Source organism: Thrips palmi, unplaced genomic scaffold (assembly GCF_012932325.1).
Source record: "Thrips palmi isolate BJ-2018 unplaced genomic scaffold, TpBJ-2018v1 HiC_scaffold_18, whole genome shotgun sequence".
NCBI lineage: Eukaryota > Metazoa > Arthropoda > Insecta > Thysanoptera > Thripidae > Thrips > Thrips palmi.
In genome coordinates, this window is record NW_023144627.1 from 2,506,352 (window position 1) to 2,525,787 (window position 19,436).

A 19,436-nucleotide genomic window follows, 5' to 3' on the forward strand; every position below is an offset into this window, starting at 1 on the left:
GATTCTTTTTACACTAGATTCATAAAAACACAAGTTGAGTTATATCCTTTTGCCAATTTGTCAAACGGACTCATGTAGACTAAGGTTGAGTTATCTCCATTTTCCAATGAAATTTAGACCGGGGTTAAGTTGAGTTATACCCTTTTTCCATGTGGATTTTCTCCTAAACTGCTTGGAATTCAGTCAAATAATTTGGTGTAATGATGTAAACCATTCTAAGGCACAATAATAAAATAAAAACTCAATTTGGGGATAAGTCAAGTTATTCCCTTCTTCCGCTTCCTGGATCAATTAGTATGGCCGGACTGGGCCGCGTGCTAACTGGTGAGTTTGGCGGGTTTGCCTACCCGCCCCTTCACAGGCGCTTCTGAGCGGACGGTTGCGCGAGCCCCTGTGCGTTCGTTTAGGCACAAGCGAACCATCTGCGGAGACAGGGAACCTCTCATTCGCAGTCTTTTTGTGCCCAGTGGAAATTCCTGCTTGAAAATTACGTTTTTAGTGGAAAACGAAAAAATGCTCAACTTTGGAGGGGCACAGCGCCTAGACCGTTTCAGGTACAGACCTGGGCGTGTGCTCATTGGATTCAGCGGACCATTTTCTACACGATGCAAATTTCGGAAAGTCAAAAAGAAATTTTTTTCCAAGTTTCCCCACAAATTGTTTGTATTTTTGTAATTTTTCGACTTTTTCGCAAATATCTCTAAAACTATTGGCCGTAGAGTAAATCTGAGGGCATATTCTTGTTCCTTGTTCAATTTTACATAAAAATGCCAAATTTTAAGTCATTCGGACGAAAACTGTGTCTGTGGGACAAAATACCCAAAATGCCTCCAAAATGGCGAGCGTACGGAAGCGGCCGCGCCCGGAGGAACACTGGTGTTACCTCTGGACGCACATGCAGTTCAATCGGTTCCCCCATCGGGCTCCGTCGGCACGGTTTTGCCGTCGATAACCACGCTGATCCGCATCGGCTGCGTCGTGACACTGCAGTGGCGCGCGCGGACAAGGTGTACACTGCAAATGCAAAGGCGACACTGAAATACATTTTTCGGCGATACAATTGAGTATTGCCAATAATCGGCCTTATGGAAATGTATTGCCTTCAGAACGGCGATACATAGAAGTATCGCCAAAATTTGGCGATATTATTTGGTATTGCCAAAACTACGGCATTAAACTGAGAACTTGTCCCCTTGATTTGTTCAACGTTTATTGCCAAATTGTGGCAATACTCCGAAGTATCGCCAAATTTTGGCGATACATTTGTGTATTGCCGTTTTGAAGGCAATACTTTTCTGTAAGGCCGTTTATTGGCAATACTTAATTGTATCGCCAAAAAAAGTACCAAAAGTATTGCTATTGGATTGACAGTGTACAATGCGTACTCAGGCCAAACCGCCTCCGTTTGGAGGGACTCTGCAGAGTCGGTGGCCCTGGGCTGGGTTAGGACGTGCAACGCCGGACTCCGCGAGGGCCTTTGCTGTGCCTGCCCGCCCCCAGCCCCCCGAGCCGTGGCTGGGTACGGCCGGCCCGTCCCGAGCGTGACGTTTCTTTAAAAAACATTCGCTCTCGAGGTGGCCAATCTTCCTACACGCCTGGTAGTTGCATTTTGAGTTGATGTGGTTGGACGTTGCGGGGCTGTGCTTGCCCCCACATCGAACACATTTCAAAACCTTTGACACAGTAGCGTTACACACTGCAAAAAATCAGTGTCTGATACGGATCATGCTACGGCGTTCCGTATACCCCCTGAAATGGTGATACGGACATCGGCCGTACCACTCCTCCCATAAGAGCCTGTGCTTTGTAAAGCGTGCTACGGAAATTTAACGGAAAATGTACCGCTAATTTTACACCGGAGGTTGCCGTTTCGGTTTTTCGTTTGTGAAATAGTCCAAAATGCTCTACGGACAGTGAGGAACGGACACGCCGCAACTCAAATTTCTATAACGCATAACGTGTTACGGCCAGTCCGTATCCCTACGGAGTGACCGTTTCATGCGTTTCGTCAGAGAACTTGGCGTTACGGAGCGTCCGTTCCTCACTGTCCGTAGAGCATTTTGGACTATTTCACAAACGGAAAACCGGAACGGCAACCTCCGGTGTAAAATTAGCGGTACATTTTCCGTTAAATTTCCGTACCACTCTTTACAAAGCACAGGCTCTTATGGGAGGAGTGGTACGGCAGATGTCCGTATCACCATTTCAGGGGGTATACGGAACGCCGTAGCATGGTCCGTATCTGACACTGATTTTTTGCAGTGCACGTCGGACAGGTTCACTGTAAATCCAATGGCAATACTTTTGGTACTTTTTTTGGCGATACAATTAAGTATTGCCCTTGGTATTGCCAATAAACGGCCTTACAGAAAAGTATTGCCTTCAAAACGGCAATACACAAAGGTATCGCCAAAATTTGGCGATACTTCGGAGTATTGCCACAATTTGGCAATAAACGTTGAACAAATCAAGGGGACAAGTTCTTAGTTTAATGCCGTGGTTTTGGCAATACCAAAAAGTATCGCCAAATTTTGGCGATACTTCTATGACTGTTCGCACGTTTTGAGGAATGCCCTGTTGGGACTTTTCACTCAACACGTGCAGCCTGGGGGAGCCGCCGGACGCACCAAGCTCGGTTGTTGACTCGATCCACCACAAATCCAAAGGTCAGACTTCTCGCCACTCCAGAGGCAAGACATAAAAGTCTCGCCAAGTTTTGGTCAGATCTAAAAGTCTCGCCAAAATTTGGTCAGACAAAAAAGTCTCGCCACAAAACGGTCATACACAAAAGTCTGACCACAAAATGGCGAGACTTTTGTGTATGACCGTTTTGTGGCGAGACTTTTTTGTCTGACCAAATTTTGGCGAGACTTTCAGGTCTGACCAAAACTTGGCGAGACTTAAATGTCTCGCCATATTTTGGCGCGAAGTCTTTCCATCCAAATTGTAGTGTCGAGCGCCATTTCCCAAGTACACAGGAGTATCATGGCCTTCTCCAGCGTTAACGATTGTTCCTCCATGAGGCGCACTTTGTTTGCTTGAGAGGCCACTCCCCGAACCAGTTGTGAGCACATTTCTTGATCGAACTTTGTTTCGAACTTACAGCGTGACCCTAACCTACGCAAATCCGCGATCCACGTGCGTACAGAATCGCCCCCTTGTTTCCGATTGCGGAACCGCTCGATTGCCACGACTTGGGTTTCCACCGGGGCTAAATGGGCATCGAGTTGAGTCACGAGGGCTGGAAAATCCGATTCACGGTCATTTTTCCCAATCCTATTTTCCCAACAGAAATTTTTCCCTAAAACTGTAATGCCCAAAAAAAGTTGTCCAAAATAAATATGTTGTCCAACATAAATAATCGTTTGGAGTAAGAATACACTGGATTTATTTCAATCAATATTACAAATACACAAAGTAAAAAGACTAAATTTAAAAAGTTTTCACGAATATTGACTTTGACACTACGCAAAACAAAACGCCAATATTTGTCCTTCATCACAACATCTTGTCAGGTGCGCCCTCCGCGAAGTCATCGCCTGGTATATCTAGTGGCTGTGACATTTATTAGCACGCGAGGGGCCTCGCAAGCGGGTCACGCCTTCGAGGCCAGGGTGGCACACGACGCCGAGCAGGCAGTGCGGTGACCTCCCTAATTGTCGCTGTCTTCGCCGTTGCTGTCTTCGCCGATGCTGTCTTCGTCGTTGCTGTCGTCGCCACTGCTGTCTTCGTCGCTGATGTCTTCGTCGCTGATGTCTTCGTCGATGTCTACGAATGTGCTGTCTTCGTCGCTGATGTCGTCGTCGTTGATGCCGCCGCCGCTGCTGTCTTCGTCGTTGCTGTCCTCGTCTTCGGTGGTGACGGGGTCCTCGTCCTCGCAGTCGGAGGGCGCGGCGCAGACAGGCTCATGGCACCGAAACGGATCCACGTCGTCCGCTTCCCCGAACATGTTCCAAACACCGTCGTCCTGTGGCCGCCGCGCCGCGGTGACTCCGTGCTCCTGGACGCACAGAGCGGGCCGCGCGGCACGCAGCGCCAAGAGGGCGGCCGCGCCCTGAGGCGTTAGCTGGGGGCAGACAAGAGCAACGTCAGGTGTCGTCGCACAAACTCATCGCACACCGTTCCGCTTCCTGGATCAACTATTCACGAGAGTGTACGGTTACACTCTACCAAAAATGTCCTGTAAATGCCGTTAATTTATTACCAGTTTTCACTGTAGGTCAATTCACAGCGTTTACTGTGGTCTGCTCACGGGATTCACTGTGATCTTGTTCGCGGTGTTCACTGTGATCTGGTCCCCAGTAAACACTGTGAGTTTGACGCCGCTAAGCACCGAAGTACTGTAAATCAGGCTCCAATTCACGGCGTTTACTGTGGCCAGATCACAGTGAACACTGTAACCGAGATCACAGTGAACGCCGTGAACTAGTTCACAGCAAACGCCGTGAACTAGTTCACAGCAAACGCCGTGAACTGCATAACAGCAAACATTGGTAATAAATTAACGGCGTTGACTGGACATTTTTTGTAGAGTGTATGCGAAATGAACGAATTCGTGCATGTCGCGCGCATGTTTAATTTCGTGCAAACGGTATGTACAAAAACAAAGGACTTCGTAGATTAGTGTGGCCTCTTTTCCCAGCAGCGGAATAGCCTATTCCAAAACAAAAGGTTGACGGCTGCACAGTGGGCCAGAAGGCCGGTGGAGGCGACACACGTTTTGAGCTCCACAGTCGCCTAATGGGAATCGAACCAAACGTGTGACCCCACCATTGGATTGCTCTCCTTGCTCGGAGAGCAATCCATTGGTGGGGTCACACGTTTGGTTCGAGTCCAATTTAGCGACTCTGGAGCTCAAAACGCGTCCGGGATTTTGATCGCCTTCCCGTTCTTCTGGCCCACCGTGCCTCACCTGGACTTCCTGTAGTTGCAGCTCGCGTAGTTTCGGCAGCAGGCCGGACGCGAGCCCCGCCCACACCGTGCTGGGCACGCGCACCTCCGACAACCACAGCACCTCCAAGTCGGGCAGGCGTTGGTCCAGGATGGCGGCCAGGTCGCGCGGCGCGTCGGGGAGCGCCTCGCCCATGCCGTTGGTGATGGCGTCCATGGTCGGGTCGTCGCTGTCCGAGTCGAAGGCCAGGCAGAGGGCCTGCAGCCGCGGGAAGGCGTCGGCCACCATCATCACCAATCCGCGATGAGCCTGCCAGAGAGAGCACGCACTGTGTTTGTCAACTGGTACGTAGCCAACGAATGTGACGTCATATTCAACGATTCGTATGTGAATTTTGTCACTCGTTTGAATTTGATGTCACTTTCGTTTGAATGTTGATTCACATTCAAACGAATTTGACACCACTTAAACGGCCGAGTCACCTTCAAACGAATGACATCATATCCAAACGAACGTGACAAAATTCACGCTGCAACGGATACGACGTCACATTCGTTGACTACCAGTGTCTGCACCCTACACAGTGAGAATAGTAGAACAACGCAAGTACAGCAAAAACTGTTGTACTATCAGGTATCAGAAAGGTGAATGAGACTGTGGGTTAGACCGGCTCAAATTTCCCGAAGGTTCGAAATGTCGATGCGCGGAAACGGAATTCGGTTCCTTTCCGGATTCTAAGACTCTGGGAATTTTTCGGGATTTTTGAGGTCACCGGAAGTGGTCCCGCACGGCAGGGTAAGTTAGGTGCACTGCTTATTGATAGACCAGGAGTAAAGCGGCCTTCATATTCGTTTTACGGGCATATTCCATGGAACAAAAGTTGTCAGAAATGGTCAAATTAATAAAAATAAGTGATGTCTGATTTCGAAAACTCAAAATTTGCAATCTGGGTGCCTACCTGTAAGGGGCAACTGGCGTCTATTTTCGCACTGAGCCCCAAAATGAAGTGTATCAGGACGGAAAACGTTTTGAAAATCGATTTGGCCCTACTGGTGGTGCTATTTTGAGTGCCTAATCTTCGCCCGGTCTAACGGATTAATTGGAGGCCTTTAATGAGTATTGCCTTGTTTACGTTTGGGGGTGCGGATTGTGGTGAAGTCTGGTTACTTCTCGTTTTACTCGGTGATTTGCGAAGATCCAATCCCTGACACAGCAATAGTGCGGAAACTAGAGCCGCGCCAAAGCCACGCGGCGAAGGGCTGGAGCGCGGTGATCAGGTGCACTGCGGGAAAGTCTACATGAGACCGAAGGCAAGACTGTTAGTTTTTAAGAGTTGGTTTGGAAAATAACGTAAGTGTCGTTTCATGTTAAAGCTAGTATAAATCTATTGGTGCCATTCAAATAAGAACACTTCTAAACCTGGGAGTGAGGAGCGAGCCCAGAAACAGTCTGCCTCACTTAAATTTGAACTGGCATATACGTAGAGTAACGCGGCAAGCGAGTTTTTACGACGTTTTTGACGAGAAGTGTACGCATGACGAAAAGCTCGTCCTATTCCGAATCTGCTTAGCTAAGTCAACGGTCTAGTTAATACGCACTCTTCGGCGTGCACCCACAAGCGCACTCCCACGGGCGTGTAGTACTCAATTTAACACACTTACAGTAGAATGTACTCAGTTGTGCCCTGGGAGTATACTCAAATGAGTGCAGGCTCGTGACGATCAATTTATTGGTCACAAAAGGTTCCGAGTATGATGAATCTCTAAGACTAAAGTAAGCACTTGCGAAATGAGTTTCAACCGGGTCTATGCGAATGTGCGTTGGTGAAGCAAAGTAATCAAATCGCTAACTTTCATCGCACGCACAACATTTCAGTAAAGATCGGTTGGAGGTAGGGAAAAGTAAATCACAATGAAAGAGTTCTTATTCAGAATAACATTTCAGATTAGACAGGCTAAAGGCCTGTCCATCTGGTGTTCTCTTTTACGTTCTCGTGCTTTTAACCTTCTCGACTGAATCTTCGGAAATTACCGAAAAAGTCAAAGAAAACGAGTTTAGCCACGCAACGGGCGCCCAAACGTAAACAAGGCAATACTCATTAAAGGCCTCCAATTAATCCGTTAGACCGGGCGAAGATTAGGCACTCAAAATAGCACCACCAGTAGGGCCAAATCGATTTTCAAAACGTTTTCCGTCCTGATACACTTCATTTTGGGGCTCAGTGCGAAAATAGACGCCAGTTGCCCCTTACAGGTAGGCACCCAGATTGCAAATTTTGAGTTTTCGAAATCAGACATCACTTATTTTTATTAATTTGACCATTTCTGACAACTTTTGTTCCATGGAATATGCCCGTAAAACGAATATGAAGGCCGCTTTACTCCTGGTCTATCAATAAGCAGTGCACCTAACTTACCCTGCCGTGCGGGACCACTTCCGGTGACCTCAAAAATCCCGAAAAATTCCCAGAGTCTTAGAATCCGGAAAGGAACCGAATTCCGTTTCCGCGCATCGACATTTCGAACCTTCGGGAAATTTGAGCCGGTCTACTGTGGGTCTGCAACCAAGCCTACCATGAAGGCCAGCGACGCTGTGAGCACTTTGATGTTGCGCGCCAGCGGGAAGGCTGCCAGCGCCCTCTCCACGTCGGCGTGCTTCTGCGTGCCCAGGTCGATGAGCTTGAGCGTGTCGAGGCCGGACAAGTCGCCCAGGTAGCCGCGCACGAACCAATCGGCCGGCACGTCCACCGACACCAGGCGGGGGCAGCGTCGCAGCGCCGGCAGCAGGGCCTCCTGGGGCTCACGGAACGCCCAGCCGCAGAAGTCCAGCAGCCGCGACTTGACCTCGAAAGTGGTGAGGGTGTCCACGCAGGGCTTCAGGAGCTCCAACACCACCTCCTCTGGAAGAAATAACGCGAGATGTGAACTACGATTTTAAGAATACTCTAAAGTGAAACAAGCATTTCCTAGAAATATTTGTCACAGAAAGTTCATTTTGTCGTCAAAAGTCAACCACTGTTGGATGAATTTATTTCCCAAAGATGAGGGCCCCAACTCCTGTAAGTTTCTGAGTTATGGAGGTTTACGTAAACTTTTGGTCGCTTCTCCCAAATTCTCCTCACGACAAAGGATTACCTACCCAGTCTTCAGATTCTGGCAGTTATATCTATTTTTGAATAGAAAACAGACAGCGTAAAGACAGCTGTAAAATCAATTTTACCTGGCCTGTTTTTATTTTCCTTCAAATTTGAAAGATTTTGCCCCATGATACAAACAAAAAAAAAACACATTCAAGTCACAAAACGGTCACCGAACATCCTTTAAAAAGGCGCGGGCAGGAAAGTAATTTGAAAAGACAAAAGAGTCATTAAAAGGTCAGAAAGTCATTAGTAAAACGTCAAAAAGTCATTGAAAATTCTACAAATGAAAAAAGTCCCAAGGCAAAACAGTCTCAAACAGTCAAAAAAGATAACCAAAAAAAGTCACCAAAAAGGCAAAAAAGGTCACCAAAGAAGTCAAAAAGGGTAACCAAAAAAGTCACAAACAAGCTAGGGCCCGCCCTTCCGTCGAACCGAGTTGCCAGCTCCGCTTCGCTGCGCCGGCAACTCGGTTCGACAGGGGGCCGGCCCAGCTTGGCCTGCCGGCGGCCTTTTCTCGGGCCTTTGGCCCTCGCATCAGACCCAACTTGGCCAGTCGAAGGCCCGGGCCTTCGGCCCGCTCGCATCACACACACCGTGAGCGGGTAAAGCAAAGTTATCGATGTACCATCGTGACTTAGGCCCGCCCTTCTATTCACAATATGCAATAGTCCTTACACTTTTTACTCCAACTGTCCTTAGAATATGCCCATTTCATTTGTCTCTTCGCCCTCATTCCGAAAATACCCGTATTTGCCATGCTACTGCAACTCCTTGCAATAGAGGCACAGCAGGAGCTCAAAACGAGTCCGTCGCACTCTTTCCCATAACTCATGAAGGCGGGCGCCTGGACCCCCCTTCTGACCCCTCGTTGAAGAGGTCTTGCCAAGACCTATCCAAAACTTAAGTAAAAATTTTCAGTCGGTCGACCCCTTTTTTCAAGATCCTGATGTGACTAATAGACGAAGTCGGGCTCCTGGACCCCCTTTCCGACCCCTCGTTGAAAAGGTCTTGCTGAGACCAATCGAAATCTGCAATAAATTCTTTTAGTCGGTCGACCCCCTTTTTTGAAGATCCTGATCTGGCCAACTTGTAAAAGCGGCCGATGGGGTTGGGACCAGGTCCATTCATCTTGTCTCGTCGCCCCGATTCCAAAAATACCCCTATGTGCCCTGCTAGCACCAATAATGGCGGAAATCCCCCTCCCGCTCATGTAAACCATGATGCACCTGCAGCAGCCCTTGCGCGACCCGGACGGGATTTGCACCACCGGATTATTTGTTTGGACGGTACTCCTGAAGTACCCTCCAAATCTGGTTACTCTAGCTCAACTCCTTCCTTGTACACAGACGCCAACAACAACAACAACAACAACAACAACAACACACAGACACAAAGGCAAATGCATAGGCCCTCCCCCTATTTTTTGAATAGAAGGGCGGGCCAAAAAGCAAAAATAAATAGTCAGAAGTCCTTAAAAAAATCAATTTTTTACTTTAAGTCGGTGTACGCTCGTCGGGTCGCACTGTGAAAATTTGTTGTTACTGTATGACAAAAACGTGGATGATATTTTCATCACTTCGAAATGATGACAATCTCATCTCAAATTGATGACATTTTCCTCAAAGCTCCTATGCCTATTGCATGGGCGTGACAACAATGTAATCAATTGATTTGATGACATTGTTGTAAGGAAAATTAGCCTTGAAATTGTCATCAAGTGACGACTCAAATTTTCACAGTGCGGTTGGGGATCCCTTGGTTGTTCACGGCAAATCGTTCAACCTCCTTACCGGTAACGTTGGAGCCCACGCTCAACGTGGCCACGCCCTGGACCGAGCCCTCCGCGCCGTACGTCCTGACCACGCACTCGCCCAAGCGCAGCTCCCGCAGCCCCAGGCCGTCGATGAAGTGCAGCGTGGCGACGTCGTCGATGCGAGCCAACCGCAGCACCTGGGGCAGCACAGACAGGGCACTGTCAGAAACACAGTCCGTAAATTGACGGAGAAAGTTACTCCGGCTACTCCGATTTTCCGTATTTTAACGAAGATGACCCGTATTTTTAAGAAATAAACGCATTTTAACCGACAACTTCACTATTCTCTGCGTTTTTTAAGGGGGGACCCTGGTGAAACTTTCAAGTAGGCTTTAAAGTAATCCCAGAAAGTTGAAACTTTGCTTAATTGTTAGGTTCATTATGGTGAGTTCCCAAAACAAAATTCAATCCAAAATGTTGAACGGTCTCTGAGAAAAGTGGCTTTTAAGTGTTTTTTAGAGCGTTGGGGAAAAATCTTCCTGCGTCTTTCATTGGAACGGAAAGTCTTGAAAATTTTTTTGGGTTATCCTTAAGATGTAACTGATGGAATTTTCAATTTCAACCTCTGAAAAAAAGTGATTTCTTTGCCTTTTTTCCAAACTTTTAGGTGTTTGTAAAAAAAGTAGGGCTGATATCAAGATTCCGTCACTAAAATTTGTCCACAAGTCATTAATGAATAAAGTCCATGCAGGATGACTCGTGTAGGTGTGAACCAGGAACGCAGAATGTCTTTCTACGACAAAATTTTTGGTCGACTGAGCAAAGGTGTGAAGTTGAGCGTATAAGCCAACGACAACTGATCTCAATGTTATTTCTTTCCAAATGATGAAGGAACTACCCACATAGTTTAAAGGTGTTCAACCTGTTGAATCTTAAACCTTCTATGCACATTTTTATCTATGAACTTTGAAAATACTGTTTTTGGCAGTTTTGGCTATTTTTTCACCAGGGTCCCCCCTTAATGATACAAGTAGTGTGGAAACAACAACTTTAGCCTGCTCAATTAAAATTTATTATGAATTATTACCTGTTTCGTTCTTTTAAGTCATAGGAAAATTACTACTATTTAAAGTAGAACCATCAAACCATGACATAAGTACACAATAAATATACTTGACGCAGACATTACAAAATCTTTTTTGACTTACAATACTTGTTGTTGACTAAAACATTTATTGTTGGTCAATGACCATTTTTTGAAGGTGGACTGTTGATATGATATTACAAGTTTGTCGTTGTGAAATTATTCTTTAGGTCCATGCGACTTTGGTTTAACAAGCTATTCGTCCCACAACAAGTCTTGTCGCCAAGTTATGACAGAACGTTTCTCAGTGCCGCTTCTAAGCAGCCCCGCCCAACTCGAGGGGCCCTATTAAAAAGATCTTATCTGGGCGTTCCCCCCAGGACAATCTTATCTTTAACGCAGGCAAATTTCACTTAGTTTGATTATTTGATACAGCTACAAATCAATCAAGTTCTGATTATATTCACTGAAATGTGACGATGAAAGATCAAAGAAACCAATAGTGCATTTAGAAATAAATTCCGCTTCCTCTCGTTCCCGTCCCAAATGGTCAAAATTAGTGAAATTCGCCTGCGTTTAAGATAAGATTGACTTGGGGGGAACGCCCAGATGAGATGTTTTGAATGCGACCCCTCGAACTCACCTGCAGATGGCCACGGTAGTGACTCAGCACGCGCCGCAAGCGCTCCGCGCCGAAGCCGTCCCCGATCTGAGCCTGGCCGCTGATCTCGGTCCACTGCAGCTCCAGCGTGCGCACGCGGCGGGTGAAGCGCAGCAGGTTGACGGGCGGCCACCCGTGGATGATGCGCAGCGTGCCCAGGGCGGGCGCCACCCGCAGCACGCCGTACCCCGCGTCCCGGCCCAGCGCACTGTTAAAAATAATCGTAAATTTACGACATTTTGTAAAACAATTGTGTCGTTTTTGAACGACATATTTCATATTTTCTTACGACTCAAGTCGTAAATATACGACTTGAGTCGTAAATTTACGACGTATTTGTCGCTAATTTTGATAGCGAGACGTTCCGTTTTGAAACGAATTATAAGTCGTAAATTTACAACTTAATCGTAAGTTTACGAACGATCGTAACTTATCTATGGAATATGTCGTGCAGTTATGACTTCAGTCGTCCATTTACGAATCTTTTCGTAAATCTGTGTAATAAATCGTAAATGAACGACACAAATCGTAAATAAGCGACCAAAATTGCGACTTTTCATCTACTTTTCGGGAATTTTAGATTTCAAAATATGTAATCGCGATTACGACATTGTCGTAGAGAAATGGTTTTTTAGTCGTTCAGTTACAACGAAGTAGTTTCAGAACGATTCCTGTCGCTATCAAAATTAGCGACGTTTTTGTCGCTAATTTACGACAAAATATATCTGACAGTGCGCCCTGTGGGGAAAAACAGTCTGCAAAGGGGCCAGAGCCAGAGGCACTACGGCACTTTGCCAGCGGTTCTCAACTTTGAGGCACACTAGATGTTTTTGAACAAATTTTGAACGACACATCACAGTTCTTTGTGCACACAAACTTTTCGTACAAATTTGTTCAAAAATTTGTACAATTTAGTACAAAACTGGCGAAAAATGTGCAGTTTTTCGTGCGAAAATTATACGAAACTTTCGTGCGCACTAAAAACTGCGATATCTCGTACAAAATTGTACGTAACATTTTTTTTACTATAGTATGGGTCGCGACAAAATTTTGTGGGGACGCGCGGCGAGGTGGCTTGAGTCGCCTGGGGTCGAGGCGAAGAGTTGGGTCGCGTGGGGTCGCGAAAATTTTCCTTGGGGTCTCCAAAATTTTCCTAGGGGTCTCGAAAATTTTTGGCTACAAATTTGGGGTGGCAAGTCGGAAAAAGTTGGGAACCGCTGCACTATGCGGTACCAACAGACGCTGGAGTCTTCACTCTAAAAGTCGTTCCAGAACGGCGGTGGGTCCTGTAAGATCTAAGTTCGATGTCCAGAGCAGCACAAAAGCCGATGCCCAAAGCTCCGTGAGTACAAAGTTCGATTTCCGACGACGCTACTTTTTCCCCATTTTGTTCTCGTTGCCCTTACTCATCCAACCTAGAGTTAAGATTTCTACTTGTTTCCATGCATTGTAAATACTTGGCAGATTGTTAATAACACTGCCATTCCTTCCGTTTGAATCTAGATGAGTAAGAACGAACTTAGTTCTTAGGATCCATCCAACGACTTCCATCTCCATCGCTGTAAAAATTGAGGACCTACTCGGCGTTAATTTTGGGACAATTTTTCTAACAGTGATTAGCATTGGAGCTTTTGGATTTTGGACTGGAAAGTTGGTTTCCCCTGACCGTACCTGGTGGTGGTCCGTTCCAGGTGCAGCATGTGCAGCACGGAGTGGCCCGCGTGGTCCAGGGCCGCGTCGGCCTCGGGCTTCCTCTCGGGGAAGGTCACGTGCTGCCAGGCGGCGGGGTCCCGGGCCACGGACCGCAGCGCGCGGCTCACCTGGCCCAGCCGCACCAGGTCGTAGGGGCCGAGCAGCGCGCACACTGCCAGCAGCAGCTCCTTGGGTAGCGCGGTCAAGCCCAACGCCTGCAAACAACAAAACTGTTATACACTGAGAAAAATTTTGTCTTGACTCAGCGACACATTTATTGCTCATTTCTTTGTCGACAAGATTTGTTGTGGAACGAATAGCCTGTTAAACCATAGTCATACTGGAACTAAAAAATTTTGTCGTGACTTAGCGACACATTTATTTCTAATTTCGTTAGCGACAAGAATTGTTGTAAAACGAATGGCTTGTTAAACCATAGTCGTACTGGAACTAAAGGATAGTTTCACTACGACAAACCTGTAATAACACGTCAACAGTCTACCTTAAAAAACAAGTCGTTGACCAACAACAAATGTTGTTCGTCATCGACAAGTATTGTAAGATGAGAAAGATTTTGTAATGTCTGCGACAAGTATTCATCGAATACTTTTGTCGCTAAATTCATATTTCATGGTTCTACTTTTAATAATAGTAATTTCCATATGACTTAAAAGTAGATTATTATTCATAATATACTTAAAGTGAGCAAATAATAGCAAAAGATGTTGTTACCATTCAAATTGTATAACAAGAGTTTTGTTCTTCAGCGACAAATTGACGCTTACTAGATTTAAGGATATTTGTTTTGCTTTGAGTCACGATGACATTCAATGTTTTGGAACGACTAAGTTTTCACTCATCTGATTGTTTCTGTACAACCATTTATTAACAGTATACGACCCAGCAACTAACTACGTAACATTACAATGTTACCAACCAATGCTTCGCATGCAAGAGTGCACAAAACATTCTTGAACAAACCAAAATGAGTTTTGAAATAGGAACTCCATTCCAAAAAGGTTAATGTTTTTTCCAAAATAAAACAAATTAGGCAGTTTAAAACGAAAAATCTTCGAAAACGAAAAGCATTATCTTGAAGTTTGGCGTCAATTTCGACCCTTGCACTCACCGGTCCATCATCATTCTCCCCGGGGGTCTCCTCTTCGGCCCTCTTGCAGCTCAGCTTGTGCCGCGACCAGTCCTGCTTCTGGTGCGCCTTGCTGCAGTAGGAGGCCAGGCCACAGCGCGCGCAGAGTGAGCCCTTGCGACCACACACAGCGCACACCCCCTGCAGGACGGACCACAGTTTGTAAACATTGCACATTGCGACAAGTGTGACATTGATACCATTAAGCTTGTTCTGAACGTGGCCGAGCACCCTTCCCAGCGCAACTTCATGTTTTTGTACAAATTTTGTACGAGACATCACAGTTGTTTGTGCACACGAACTTTTCGTACAATTTTGTACAAAATTTTGCATAAAAAGGGGACATTTGTGCAGTTTTTCGTACAAAAATTGTACGAAAAGTTTGTGTGCACAAAAACCTGCGATGTCTCGTACAAAATTGTACATAGCATTTAGTGTGAGCCTCATCACTACAAGTTCAAAAGTCAGACTTCTCGCCACACCAGAGGGAGACATAAAAGCCTCGCCAAGTTTTAACCACATCTAAAAGTATCGCCAAAATTTGGTCAGACAAAAACGTCTCGCCACAAAAAACGGTCAGACACAAAAGTCTCAGCACAAAATGGCGAGACTTTTGTGTCTGACCGCCACCTAAAGGCCGTAAAGCGCCGGAAGTTGAGTTGTCCTGATCACCATGGAGAATAGAGAACCATTCCACGCTGGTTTACATGAGTCTTCCCTAAGGACCCGGCTGGAACCAACCCAGAGTGGAGGCATAGCGATCGCAGCGCCGCGTGGTGGCCGGGCGGCGTACTCCCAACCCCCGACGCTACCGGACGCAGCGGGCAGTTCATTTCTGACTCGCAGCCGATCCTCCATCCCCTCTATTCTCCATGTGATCACTGCACTTTACGAATCCGAATCGTCTGCTTGCGCTGCGCCAATCCCAGGCAGGAGAAATTGATAGTGCTGCACACTCTAGAAACTGAAGAGTGTGCATGGCATGCTCCCCCATGGAGTATGCCACAAAGCACGCTCCATCCTGGAGTGTGCTTGCAAGCACACTCTACGGAGGAGCATGCTTGGCAAGCACGCTCTACGGAGGAGCATGCTTCCAAGCACACTCCAGGATAAAGCGTGCTGCGTCGCTATTGCAAGGCTCTTATGAACGAAGAGGCACGCCTTCATCCTAGAGTGTGCTTTGAAGCATGCTCCTCCGTAGAGTGTGCTTGCCAAGCATGCTCTTCCGTAGAGTGTGCTTGCAAGCACACTCTACGGAGGAGCATGCTTTGTGGCATACTCCCTGGAGGAGCATGCCATGCACACTCTTCAGTTTCTAGAGCAGTAAGTTTCTCATACCTAGGATTGGCGCAGCGCAAGCAGACGATTCGAGAAGTGAAGTGCAGTGAGGGCCATTCTTTGTGAGACCATCGAATCCCTAAAATGACCCATCTCAGATTCCAAATTTTTTGGTCTTGGGTGATGGGTACCGACCCCCTGAGCACCCATGCCAAAGGGGTTTCAAAAACATCAAGCGGTTTGGATTCCACAGCCATTTTAGTTTTTAAGTTTTCGAAATGTGTTAATTTGACGTAAAAGTGGTAATTTTCTTTATGGGGAGTCCAATGCTGGTTTTGGCCTATCGTTTCCTCTCACGTGAGTCAAAAGAAGAGTTTAAGTGGGTTTTAAAAATACAAGTACGTAATTAATGAGAAAAAGTAAGCAACGTGCTATAAGAGTGTGTCCGTCACTTACCGCTGGGGCCTGGAGGCCTTTGGGCTGGAAGCACACCTTCTTGTGGGCGGCAAGGTGCTGCGTGCGGTGCTTGTCCCCGCAGTAGAACTCGTCCTGGCAGCGGCTGCAGCTCACCCCGCCGCGCGAGGGCCGGGCACTCCACGTCAGGCACACCACGCAGCGCTCGCACTCCTGCAGCGAACAGTTCGAGGAGGAGTTTGTAAACATTGCACATTGCGACAAGTGTGACATTGATACCATTGAGCTTGTTCCGAACGCGGCCGAGAACCCTTCCCAGCCTCATCACTACAAATCCAAAGGTCAGACTTCTCGCCACTCCAGAGGCGAGGGCGAGACAAAAAAGTCTCGCCAAGTCAGATCTGAAAGTATCGCAAAAATTTGGTCAGACAAAAAAGTCTCGCCACAAAACGGTCAGACACCAAAGTCTCAGCACAAAATGGCGAGACTTTTGTGCCTGACCACCTCCTAAATGCTGCAAAACGTAGTCCAAGGGATCATTTTAACATGTCTCAAAGCTTCTTACTTTGGCTACTTCTTCAACATTAATATTTTAAAAATGCATTTTTCAAAAAAGCGACCCACAATTGATTTTTTCCTTCACTGCTCTGACGTGAGAAGTTACACACAATGTCGCTGAACACTGACAGGGGCGCCCACACGGGGTTTACGGTGGTGCGGCCGCACCACCGTAAATTCAGAAAAGAGGGAGGTTAGGAGGAGGAGAGGGAGGCAGGGAGGTAAAAGGGAGGGAGGGAGAGAAAAGGGGAAAGGGGAAAGGGAAAGAAGAAGAGAGAAGGAAAAGGAGAGACCTTCTATTGGAAAAATACGAAACGGGTCAAAAAGAGGGAGGTTTTCAGCCCGGGAGGGAGGGAGGTACGAGGTCCCCGCACCACCGTCCTCAAAACTTGTGGGCGCCCCTGAACACTGAGAATGAATGAGTCATGATTATGACTAAGAATGAAGTGGTTTAAAAGAGCGAAAGAGCTCAAAAATTTGGAAATGATCATGCCACTTTAATAGGATTTGGCGAAGATTCGTATTGGCGAGCATTCGCACTGAGCAAACAGACACATCTCACCTCATCTGAAGGGCTGTGGCTGTCCGTGCTTCCATCGTCAGCCGGAAGGTGGGACGGTGCAACGGACATCTTGGAGCAGAACCACACTGGACGTGGAGACGGGGAGAGATGACTCTCAGCGAAGCCCGGCACTTTCTGTAACAACAATGAAAGCGTTCACAGCACAGCTTAAACCTTGCGAACTCTTCGCGGCTGTATGTGTTGCAGGGAAGGTCTGGACCGGGAGCCAGGGGTCTCTATCCTGATCGGATAGAGTACCCCAAAGGAGCTCTGGCCCAGAAGACGAAAGATCACGGAAGTCAGAAATGTGTTTCTATGAGAAATATACGCTGCGAATGAACTTTAGACCTTCCCGACCAAAATGGGACACTTGTTAATGGTAAATAACAGCCTTCAAGGAGTGAATTTATAAAGCTATTCAAATTGACGTCTCTGCATACAATAGCTTTAATTTTTTAGAATTGTTAAAAAATTGTATGAAAAAAATTGATGGCTTTTTCTTGAAAACTATTGCATTTTAAGGGGAGGTTCTGGTGAAAATGCTATTATCTCCTAAATAGGTCCCACTGTGAAAATTTGTTAAAAATTTGATGTCTTATCAAGTATTTATTAAAATTTTTCATTGGGGAGGCACACTTTAGGCCCTGAACCCAGTCGCAGAGCCTTTTTCTCCCATTTAGGCTATAACTTTGCAAATCTTCTTGCGCATGCTATTTTGTCGTAAAAGGTTGGCTTAGACATTTTTCACTTCTTCGATTCATTTTTCAAAGCTGGCATGCACATCTCAAAATGTCAATTGCATTTTTATCGCAAGCTTTCTAACCAAGCATTTCACTGTAATTGATAAAAAATGTACAAAATAGACAAATTTTAGGGACTTTTCAGCTCAAAAAGCTAACAATTAATAATATAATAGAAGTTTTGAGCTATGCATGCCGGAATCTTTTGAAAATGAATCGAAGAAGAGAAAAATGTCAAGGTCAACCTTTTACGACAAAATAGTATGCGCAAGGAGATTTTTTAAGATACAGCCAAAATAGGCTCAAAAAGACTCTTCGACTGGGTTTACAGCCTAGCATGTGCCTTCAAAACTCAAATTTTAGGCTCCTCAATGAAAAATTATATATTCCGAACAAATTATGACAGTGGGATCCATTTGGAAAGTGGCAAGATTTTCACCAGAACCTCCCCTTAAAAGCCCATTCTAGTAAATTCTATGACACTACTAGGTATGAGTCTCCCTGATTTCCCCCCTCAGATCTGAGCAAGTATGCTGACAAAATCTTATGACAACCTAATGTTTTTAAACGTGTCTACTAAATTTCCAAAAAAATACTTGTGTCAGATGTCTTCCGCTTACTAAGATTTCTTCCGCAATTTGCCACCAATGCCGTAACACTCACACACCGGTGTATTTAGAGAAGATATTTAACTTTTGTTGCCGGTGAAGACGTCTTACGTTGTCGGGAAACGCTAGGCGTGGATTGTCGGAACTGGCGCAGCATCGCGAAGACAACGACAAGACACGGTCTAGCTAGCGCACAACTAACTTGTTTAGCTAGATAGTTTTCGGTCAGTAATGACAGAGGCATAGTAGGGACTAGCTTACCTTACTCAACCTAACCTGCAGAAAACACCTTCTGCTTCCAAATTAGAACGAAACCTTTCAATCGTCAAGTCGACCACAGATGATTCCCTTCGACTCTTCACCGATGAAGAAGTCTTGAAGTTTAGCCACCAGTTGTTGAGGGGCAAAAAGGGTCATGACACCCAAAAAGTGCAACAAGGACAAAATTTCTTTAAAATGTTTAAAACTCCCCAGAGTAACTATCTTAATCAACGTAATTCAACGCTCTCGCATCCCAAACGAACCGTCTGTATTCTAGCATAGAACAAAGCCTAAAAACTTGTGGAGTAAGTTTAAAGAGAGACTGTTGCAAGAAAGTTGTGTATGACAAGGTACAAACCACTGCGTGTGTATGCGCGTTCTTGTCTTCCAACGAAACGACAGTCTCAATCGCATAACGTCGTGCTCAAGTGTGGGACAGTTCCACACTAGGTTTGGTCTTCATGTTCTACTCTTGCAGGCGTCTACTCTTATTAGTCTTACGGCACCAGCAAGCGTGAGACTTACATGCTGTAAGTTCCAAACTACAAGCAAGCATCGTAGACGTCGCACAGTGGACCACACTGAGATTCCAAACGCTATGAGTATAGCACGTATGGTGCAATGCGCTGCGATATCGCACCATACGTG

General features: G+C 46.2%; 1 protein-coding gene across 1 annotated transcript; it reads right to left on the minus strand.

The window, feature by feature from the left end:
• Positions 1 to 3,371: 3,371 nt before the first annotated feature.
• LOC117644991 lies at positions 3,372 to 19,361 on the minus strand. Its single transcript, XM_034384861.1, has 10 exons — positions 19,314 to 19,361; positions 17,180 to 17,314; positions 16,102 to 16,272; positions 14,350 to 14,508; positions 13,200 to 13,435; positions 11,511 to 11,736; positions 9,821 to 9,980; positions 7,465 to 7,790; positions 4,913 to 5,200; positions 3,372 to 4,066 (listed from the first exon to the last, which is right to left on the minus strand). Exons 2-10 carry the CDS (start codon positions 17,246 to 17,248, stop codon positions 3,653 to 3,655), a joined length of 2,049 nt encoding a protein of 682 aa, XP_034240752.1. The 5' UTR covers positions 17,249 to 17,314; positions 19,314 to 19,361; the 3' UTR covers positions 3,372 to 3,652.
• Positions 19,362 to 19,436: the final 75 nt, after the last annotated feature.